We start from the raw sequence: 10202 nt of genomic DNA on the forward strand, positions 1-10202 counted from the left end.
TTCAGTTTGTTTACATCGCCTGGACGGCCGGCTGACTCCTCCCCTCACGTATAAAAGTTGTTTAATTGAGGGACTAGAGAAAAGAAGAATAACATACTGTACTCACTGCTTAACTGTGTTTCTAGATCACGCTCATTTCAGGTAAATTTACATGCAGTGTGAAGATACGAGCATAATAAAGATCGCTAGCATTAGCATGCTAACACAACAATGCAGCACGAGTTGTTTTGGTTTCATGCTGGTGCTCAAGGGCGACATCTGCTGGATCAACAAAATCACATATAAAGCCTTTAAGTACCCGATCAGATTTAGACTTTTAAATGACATGAATGACATTTATAAATGTCTCAGAAGAATCCTCCAGAGACATGTATTTTTTATTTTCAGTGGAGTGTTGTATGAAAAAAACTCATTTGCATGACCTCAGTCTCCATCTAATCAGGCCTGTCTCAAATGTCGCCTGCGCGCAAGCCTTCAAGCTCTTCATCGCTCTGTGGTCTGAAACAGGGCTTTGTCCACCACAAGAACAGCACGATTACTGCTGGTGTGTGTGTGTGTGTGTGTGTGTGTGTGTGTGTGTGTGTGTGTGTGTGTGTGTGCGTGCGTGCGTGCGTGCGTGTGTGTGTGTGAGAGAGAGAGAGAGAGATGGGGAGGGATAGACTTTGAGAGCAGAAATGTTGTGTGGGTTGTGTTTCTACCAGAGACTTTTGTTGACGGGGAACATTTCCACCCAAAGACGGAAATTAAGTTTTTAAATTTCCCACGATTTCAGAGACCATTGAACACAAGTTTCACCTTTTCACCTTCCTCTCCTAACAAAACATATCAGCTAACTAACTCTAAGGCCATTAGAGCCATGCTGGTCACAGGACTCAGGAGTTTGTCTTTGCATGATGTTTCTTGATGAATTTGTGAGAATTCGATTGAAGTGTGTGAAATAATGAATTAACTGCGCAACATCATAAGAACTTCTTGAGTTAGGGTGAGATAAGATGAGCAGAGGAAGGTCTAACAAGGTCAGTCCAAGCGTTTCTGATTCTGTTCTCATGTCTGCCATGAGATATTATCACCCAGATCAAAACAGGTGAACGGTTCGCCTGAGGTCTGCAGCATTATTTACTTCATTTGTTTGCAAAGCAGTCACACTTTACTTGTGAAACTAATCGAATGATTTAAATATCTTGAAGGACAAGAGATAAGGAATAAGGCATTTGGTCATGGATTTATTTGGTTAATTATTACAAATAATAATAATAAAGTTTATTTATAAAGCACTTATCAAAACCAACGTCACAAAGTGCTTTACAGCAAAAAAAAGAAAAATACACAACAATAAAATCTATTAAAAAAGCATGAAAAATAAAACAACAGCACAGCAATCATCCAATGAACAGAGAAAAGAGAAACAAACCGAGACAGAGATTGGCTGAAGTTAACAGTAAAACAAATAAAAACATCCTGGATGAAACAAGGATTATAAGAAGGCCTTACGATAAAAATGTGTTTTTAAAAGAAGATACTGATGTAGCTCGTCTGAGATCCTCAGGCAGGTCGCTCCACAGCCGAGGGAATAATAATGAAAAATGCTTTATTTTTCATAGATTAAACCAGGCTTGAGATAACACAATTTGCTACATTTGTCAGGGAGCTGAACCACCCATGCAAACTCTCTTCCCCCATTTTTTAATGTTGCTGGAGACCTGCCCATAAATAGCTTTTTGTTTAATATATAATTCATCTTTTCAATAAGGCACAGACATGAAATGGGCCTATACAGCCATGATACACTGTCTCTGCACTGTGGGGGTCTCAGTATGTAAACCATGGTTGAGCAGAAGCGGGGACATCTAATACCACACAGTATGTCACTTCCTGTACGTCTATAACCAACAAGAGACGAGCGAGTTTCCTCTGGTGGAGGTGAAAAAACAGAGAGGTCTGCATGGAAAGATAAAATATCGAACTTGAAGATATGTTTGCTCATTATGTCATTTATTCTTGGTAAATATTTTTATAAACTATGGGCAAACCTTTTTCTTTTACATATCTGTCCCACAAAGAAAAAACAAACAACAACATTCACTTTTGAAGTACAAACTGATTCCTCAAAGATCTGCCAAATATTTTATTGTACTCAAAAAAATGTTCACAGGATTTAGACGGCATCCAAAATTGGCCATTATTATTATTATTTCTTTTTTTTTTTACACAAACTGCCAAACAAAGATATCAAAGTGGGTAAAATGAGAAATTGATCAAATAAAAGCAGCATTGCCTGGAAGCAACCTGAGGCTTAAAGAAAAAAACTCAATGCTGCTTCTAGGCCAGCTGAGGTAAATTTACATTCTCTGAACCGTTCGCTTCATGACCACACGCCTCCACCGTCCACCTCTTCTCTAGTCTTGGTTGTGAACTCGATCTGTTCCATGACACCACCACAAACTTTGTTCACTTCTTCCATGCGTGTGTTCATCTGCATCTGTTCATCTGATGAATTTGGAAACTTTGATGGCAGCATAGTCTGTGCTTTTATTTCCTGTAGTTTGGTCATGTTGCTCTCTGGCAGGTATCACAGCTTGTCGGCTAATGACAGCATACACTTCATGCTGCGACCCTGGACTTTGATCTGATGGGTTTGCTACAGCAGGCTGGTTCCTACTGGTTGTAAGGGGAGGTTGTGATGTTCGTCTTAGTCCAGTTTGAGAGTGGTTTTCATTCAGACTGTAGAGGTTGGCTGGCTGAACAGGAATGGAAGGCGCTGTCCACTTGGGAAGGTTGGTCATCTTGTGGCAGGAAAATTCCTAAAACACCAAAATACACCAAAAAACAGGATTAAAAAGCCAATAAAATACACTCACTTTACATAATTGTGACTTGGGTTATGAATTTGGGTTAAAGCGATTGTTGGATTTTTATCAATTCCCTTATGTGTCTTTCTAGGATGAAGACAGAACCACTCTCATGTTTGAACATTTAATCTAGCAAGAAGCAGAGGTGTCAAGGAACCAAGTACAAATACTTTGTTACCTTACTTAAGTAGAAATTTTGGGTATCTATACTTTACTGGAGTAATTATTTTTCAGCCGACTTTTTACTTTCTACTCCTTACATTTTAAAAATGGCCTTGTTACTCCTATTTCATTTCGGCTTGTTTTCATTCCGGCTTGTCATCGTTCAAAAACACACAAAAAAACAAAAACCTATCCAGATAAATCACGCCATCCGGATAGAATGAATTAGATTGTGGTTGGATGAGAAGTATAAACATATACCATTCCGACACCCTATTGGTTTGTACGCGATCCATCGCACCTGCACAAATCACCTCACACTCCAGCAAGGACATAGCAGACGTATGTAGCCTGTACGAAGATGCAACTAGTCATCATATCTTCCGCTCCATGAAACACATGTTAATGCTCAGTAGTACACATATATGGTTCTTTAATGTATTTGCATTGTACTAAAATGCGTTCATTTTCAATGGGCATCAATGCGGCTGAAACAGGTGCATCCCAAATATTTCAACATTAACATTTTAATATAACATTATAGTCATTATGGCCTTTAGAAAAATGTTTAAGGCCTAAGCTTTTGTCCTTAATGGCATTTTTTCCCCCTTACATGACTTTTACTTTTATACTTAGTTTTGAAACCAGTACTTTTACACTTTGAGTAAAAAGCTTGAGTTGATACTTCAACTTCTACAGAAGTCTTTTTAAACCCTAGTATCTATACTTCTACCTGAGTAATGAATGTCAATACTTCTGACACCTCCGGCTGGAAACAGGGGGTCAGCCCTATGTTCCCACAGCCTGTTCCACTGCTGTTTATCTTTGTTATTAGAGACTGTCCCTTTAAGTTGGCTTACCTGTGCCCTGGTCTCATTCACAATCAGTACTCCTGTAAAGAACATAAATGATAATTAAATAATGGTCAGTTGGTAATATTTGGAAAATGTGTCACTTTATTTCAAACTCTGATTACTCTGATTCTTACGTTTCCAGCCATAAAATCTGAGGAGCATCAACACGGTCAACGTAGCAGCCAGAAACACTATGCTAACACAGATGAAGGTGTACGGCTGCCAGGATGCTTCCTCAACATGTGCATCGTGAGATACAGCAGCTACAAAACAAGAAGACATATCAGAAGAGGAAGTACTCTGTTTTTCTTTAAAATGTTTATGTGCATAAGTTTATCAGATAAAGTTCTTACCTGCTTCATGATGCACGTTTTGAAACCCCTGGTAAAGGTCTGTAGATTAAGACGGCAAAAGTAGAATTAACACTTGAAAAAAATCAATCTTATGTCTACATTTCAGCAAAGAAGGAGAGAAATCTACCAACCTGAAACGGAGATGTTGATCATGTGACTGATCTGCTTGTATTTGTGTCCTTTTAAAACACATCTGTACAGGCCGTCATCATGGATGGAAATCCACTTGAAGGTCAAATATGACATTAGTTTATACTTGTGATCTGCGTTATTCTGTCTCACTTCCACATTTTCTATGTGATTTAGTTGTTCACATTTGTCTGTGTGGAGCAGTTTACACCAGGTGACATTCAGTGGTTGTCCACAGTGTTTGACTGGACAGGTGACGGTCAGACGTTGTCCTGGGGCAGTTTTCCACATCGTTCCCCTCCTTACCGACACCGAGACTTTACAGGAAGGAGATGAATCTGTAAAATATCAACAATTACAAAAAAAGTTACCTCCAAACTTTTCTTGTCTTGAATCACTTACATTAGGTTTTTAAAAAAAAGTTATACTTGGTTAACAATTTCCGGAATAAATACAAGAAAACGTCGCTCAATAATGTAATAAATGTAAACTTCAGTATTCCCCGAGGTGCTGTCTTGAAAGTCATTTTAATATGTAACTGAGTTTTTTAATTTGGTGTGATGATTTGTGCGATGAACCTCTTTTAGCTATATAAAGTTACTCTCTTTAGTTTGACTTCAAATTAATGTAACATCAGTTATTTCATTCCTGGTTTCCCATAACACTTAAATGATTTTGATGAATCATTTTCAGGATATCTTATTTTGTATTTACCTTACCTCTTGTTTTATCTCACTGTTTACACTATTCCAGATATATTAAGATACTGTAGTGTAGGGTTATACATCCAAAGCCTTATTGCAATCGGATGGCTCATATCTTTTCAAAATACACCCTGATCATTTTTTTTTTGTGATCAACTTTTTTTGAAATTTTACATAAGATGCTTAAACATGTGAGCTTCAATGACAGAAGCCTAAGACAGCATCATCAAATATACAAACTATTTACAGATCGCCGTTGCCTTGATGAGGAGAAATATTCATCAAATTTGAAACAAAGACAAAATTACTGAATTAAATTATGATATGCATGTACACACATATATATATATATATATACACCTATACACACATATGCACACAAAATAAAACTTACAGACACAGCACAATAAATAAAACTAAAACAAATAAACAGATAAAAAATAAAATTAAAATAATTCAAGTAAACAATGGATCTGAAAGAGTTGAAATAAGGAAATCCCAAGCCCGTAAGAAGCCAGTGCCTTATGATTACTAATTACAGCTAATGAGCTTTCATTAAGAGAGATGTCTCTAAAATAGTTAAACCATTCCTTTATCGATGGAGATTCAATAGAGAACCAAGAATGTATTATCGTCTTCTTTGCCGCAGTTGTGCCTGCAAAGATAATTACCCTTATCATTTTTGAAAAATATACTGGAAGATATATGAGAGTTGAGGCTTACCTGGTAGTCTTCCATTGACATAGACAAATGTAAAACTGCTTAAAATCAGCAGATATGTGCATATTGGTCTTTCCATTTGGTATGCTCGATATGCTCATGAGTTGAGATCTTAAAGATAATGTGGCCGCTGCATGGGCTTATTTTACCTGTGACAATGCTCACCACTTCCTGACCCACCTACATATTTTCTAAAGACCATCTGGCACAAGTGTGGTTTTTCAGTTTATCATGACACACACAACTTAAAATGTGTACACACAAGTGAAAATTGCAAATTGTGCCTCATACTTGTGGTTTCACTCTGTGATAGGGTCCTACAGAAACGTTTCTTTACACTGGTGTAGTTAATCCTGAACACAAAAACTGAGATACAAACTTACAGGGTTAAGTTTTTGCAAGTAACTTGCACAGAATCAACACTGCATTAGACAGGCTGCATACTTGTAACCAGTTTTAATCAGTGTAGAGATAGAACTGACAGTTCTCGTCATCTTCATGATTTAATAACATGCCTGCTTGCTCCGCTTATCCAATCAGTGCAAATTTCTGCAGCTCAGCAGATGAAGAAATAGCTAAAAAGTCTGTTAGAGTGCAGACTGTTGGAATAAACTAGTTTCAGCACAGTGCTGTTTATGAAAGAACTGAACATGGGTGCAATATGGATGCAGTATGTTATTCTTTTCTTGACTCGGTTCAAACAGTAGAGGGTGTCAGCAGCTTTCATTCTTTATCAGAATAAGAGTGAATGCTCCTGATCAGTAGTAAACACCTAAAGTTGTTGTACAGCGCCCTCCGGTGTTTGATGTTGTACTATCCACTGCATGTGTAGAGGCCATTGACTTTTAATATATGTAAATGTATTGCAAGCCGTTCAGGAAATTAATATATTGAATGAAGTCTGAATATATTGAATGAAACTCTGAATATATGGAATGAATATTCAATATATTAATTTCCTGAACGGCTTGCCACATAAATGTATATGTTACATATTTATATGTATAAATATTTCTAAAGACTATGGTAAAGGCTAAATAGTTGTGTGGCTAATTGATGAAAACAGTTGTGTCTACATGAATGGATATTATTAAAATACAGATTTTAAACATCCTTGTTCTGAGTTGCTGTTTTTAGAGTACTAAAACTACCACAATTTTGCATATTATAGGGAAATGTCTCTGACCTTTACATCCATAAAGTACAAGAAAAACCAGGTGCGTGACTTTCATTGTTCGGTATCGACAAAATTTGCAAAATGATTACAAATGAGACGAGCAACAGCGACAACAGCAAACATTTCCATAAAGAGATCAGCCTCAGCTGTCTGGACCTATTAGGAAAGCAGGATGTTTCCATGCAGATGTTTTGCAATAGGACTCATAGAAGAAGAAAGGACCATTGATATGTCTTTTTTTTATGATGGTTGCACCAAAGCTGTATTTTCTACTCACGCTATGTAGGCTAACTATGTTTTGAAACAGCTCATTCAGACATATTAGCTGACTACCGCAAGCTTTTAATCATTTTGGTAGAACTGTTTCTTCAGTCTGTCAAGTGATTCAATCACATTTTGAAAGTGCATTGTGCATTAACAGCTAACTATTCCAGCTGTTAACCATTCCTTGTAGCTAACTATTTAATCTGTCTCTCCCTTCTTTCTTATCCATTGAAACTATGTATTACTCAGGTTATGTTTAGCTTACTAATGCTATTATCTATCTGTTACTTGAAGTCAATCATTTCAGCTGTTACTTCATTACTTTAAGCTGATCATTTAGACTTTAATAATACCTTCACAACTAGTTTTCAAGCACTTTTTTAATGATTATAACAAAGAGTTGTTCTAGTTAGATAAGCTACATTGCACCAAAAGTTAGATTTGTGTTTACTAGCGAACATATATCTATAAGTGTGTGTTGTGTGACAGGTAATCAGAATAAAACAAATAGGCCATTGTCCCCCCCAACCCTCCCTCTCTCTCTCTCTCTCTCCCTCTCTCTCTCGCTCTCTCACTCACTCTCTCTCTTTATCTCTCCACTGTGGTGTGTATGTGTGCGTTCAGATTAAGCAGCAGAGAGATCAGTGTGGTCAGTGTCTATCACAGAATCTGAAACTGTGAAGTTGTTCCTAACAGATCAAGCACTGGTACCATCCACCTGCTGGCCAAATACTGAGTGAAAATCCAGATTGTGAGGCCACAACATGGGAAACTGCACTTCAGGGTAAGTGGCTATTTGATGCACTAAGTTAAGAGCAATTTCAGATGTCCCTTATTATCATCCAGCTTGTAATACGTTCATTCTTCTGCTTTTTCTTAAACTGTTCAATATGCCCAAAACAAGTGTAATCAATTAAGTTGAACATTTGTCCAAAAGCTTTGATGCACTTGTTTTAAAGAGACTTTGTTGCATTTGAGCATGTGGCATGCAGCTTCTGCATTTTTGTCATCAAGGAAATTGTGGTAACTGGCTTAAAATAGATTCGGTTTGAGCTAATCTCGCTGCCATTAATGGATAACTCATAGTAGATAACTGTCATCATTGCTGTGATACTGATACATGTTTGTTTAAACACGGTGTAAGATGTCTCCCCTGTGCGTTCAGTCACTGACACATCTATTTATTTATTTATTTTCTGTTAATTTGACCGGGACATTACATGTAGGCATCTAATTAAAGTACAACTGATGCAACGTATATAGGACCTCGAGCCATGGCTTATTTGCAGTCCTTGACCCTGGTTAGGCTTTAAGGAAATAACACACACGCTTCAACAAAACTGTAAAATACAGTCTGAAACTGACAGAAGTGAGTTTTAAGCTGTTGCAAAGCATTTCCTGTTGCACCATGCACCGTCATCTGTTTAGCTGTCAAGGAAACTACTGGAGGGTAACACCTCAGAATAGCAGTTGCAGATTTCATTTCATGACGACGCTTTGTGATTTCTAAGATTGTCTACCTGAAAGAATAATCAACATGTTTTAAAAGCCTTTGAAATAAATTCCACCCTCGTGTGTTTCATTGTTCTGTTGAAAAGTGGTTAATGTTGTGTTTTCTTACACTCAGGAACAAGAAGAAAAGGAAAGGTAATTACACAAATGATAGTATTGTTAATATATATATATCTATGGCACCCTTGACAAAGTTACATTCATTGTTTTTCTGTTTTCTCTTTCAGGGGACTCCACAACCAAACATAAAAACAACATGAATACAAAGGTAGGCTTTCAAACATCAATATTACGTCTTTTTTATTTGGACTAAATTTGCAAAGCCTTTGGTTCCTGTGCTTTTATGATAGGCCTGCCATAGTTGTTACCGTGTTAGATTTGCATATTGGATGAACATAAATGTAAGGCCTCTGTCGTAAAGAGACTGTGGTGCTGTTTGTTTCATCTCCAGGAAGTCATAGCCACTAACCACATCTGAAAAACATTCTAGTTGCACAGTATAACGGCAGAATAAATAATGTCAACCATATGTTCAGATCCAAGTAACTGTCCTCTCACTGTGTGTTATTTCACGACAGCCAAACGAGGATGTAACGTATGCCTCTATTGACCACAGCACTGCTAATCCATCAAGAACAACCAGAGCTGCCTTTGTGGATGATTGTGACTATGCAACAGTTTACGTGCCTGCAGCGCTCCAACCCCAACATGAGTCTGAAGGCTCAATTAAAGGCGATTGTGAAGATGATTATGTACTGATGGGCTGAACGGGGCAAAAGGAAGAAATGATGTAAAATACTTTTTTAGACGGCTTCCAAGAACTCATTTGCATTTCAGCTGCAAAGCATTCAGTAGAGCTGTCAACCAAGTCTTGATCTTTACTGAAGAAACTGTGGCTCCAGCCTCGTCTCAACTGTGGTGTTACGATGGACAAACTTGCATTTTTTTTTTCTGAAAGAATCTGCAGTTTTATTGTATGATGGAGACAGAACCTGATGTTTGTTGAGGACTTTTTTGTAACTATGCAGGACGTTGTTGTATCAGTTTTGTAATCTGTATTTTTTGTAAAGGGACTACATGTTATGTCCATGATGAAATAATGTTATGTGTTTATATATAGTATATAGTAATTGTGTCCATGCCATATACCTTCACCTGCTTTCAAAGTCTGTGCTCAATTGCAACAAAGTGCGTCTGAGAACCATAAACACCACCCAAATATACTGCAAATATATATTTATGATTTGACATTAACATTTTTAATGTTTCGTATGCCTGTATCTATTCATTTATTTATTTATATGTTGGGGTTCATGAAACAGCAGCATACTGCCATGGAGTGCCACAAGGTTCAATGCTTGGACCGATTCTCTTTACATTATATATGCTTCCTCTGGGAAATATTATGAGGAAACACTCCATAAGTGTTCATTGTTATGCAGATGATACTCAGCTTTACGTATCAATGAAGCCCGATG

At 37.3% G+C, this 10202-nt stretch overlaps 2 protein-coding genes across 3 annotated transcripts; one reads left to right on the forward strand and one right to left on the reverse strand.

The window, feature by feature from the left end:
• Positions 1–1203: 1203 nt before the first annotated feature.
• si:ch211-214p13.8 (uncharacterized) lies at positions 1204–6196 on the reverse strand. Of its 2 annotated transcripts, XM_061053445.1 has the most exons (6): positions 5775–6195; positions 4350–4685; positions 4219–4257; positions 4000–4128; positions 3872–3903; positions 1204–2801 (listed from the first exon to the last, which is right to left on the reverse strand). In XM_061053445.1, the coding sequence occupies exons 1-6, from the start codon at positions 5848–5850 to the stop codon at positions 2484–2486; spliced, it is 930 nt and encodes a 309-aa protein (XP_060909428.1). In that variant the 5' UTR covers positions 5851–6195; the 3' UTR covers positions 1204–2483. The 2 variants fall into 2 exon arrangements, with proteins under 2 accessions (XP_060909428.1, XP_060909429.1); XM_061053446.1 differs by lacking the exon at positions 4219–4257 and having other exon boundaries at positions 5775–6196.
• Positions 6197–7825: 1629 nt separating this feature from the next.
• On the forward strand, positions 7826–9978 carry si:ch211-214p13.7 (uncharacterized). Its single transcript, XM_061053447.1, has 4 exons — positions 7826–7996; positions 8840–8859; positions 8952–8992; positions 9303–9978. The coding sequence occupies exons 1-4, from the start codon at positions 7977–7979 to the stop codon at positions 9489–9491; spliced, it is 270 nt and encodes an 89-aa protein (XP_060909430.1). The 5' UTR covers positions 7826–7976; the 3' UTR covers positions 9492–9978.
• Positions 9979–10202: the final 224 nt, after the last annotated feature.

Source organism: Labrus mixtus, chromosome 13 (genome assembly GCF_963584025.1).
Source record: "Labrus mixtus chromosome 13, fLabMix1.1, whole genome shotgun sequence".
Classification (NCBI taxonomy): domain Eukaryota; kingdom Metazoa; phylum Chordata; class Actinopteri; order Labriformes; family Labridae; genus Labrus; species Labrus mixtus.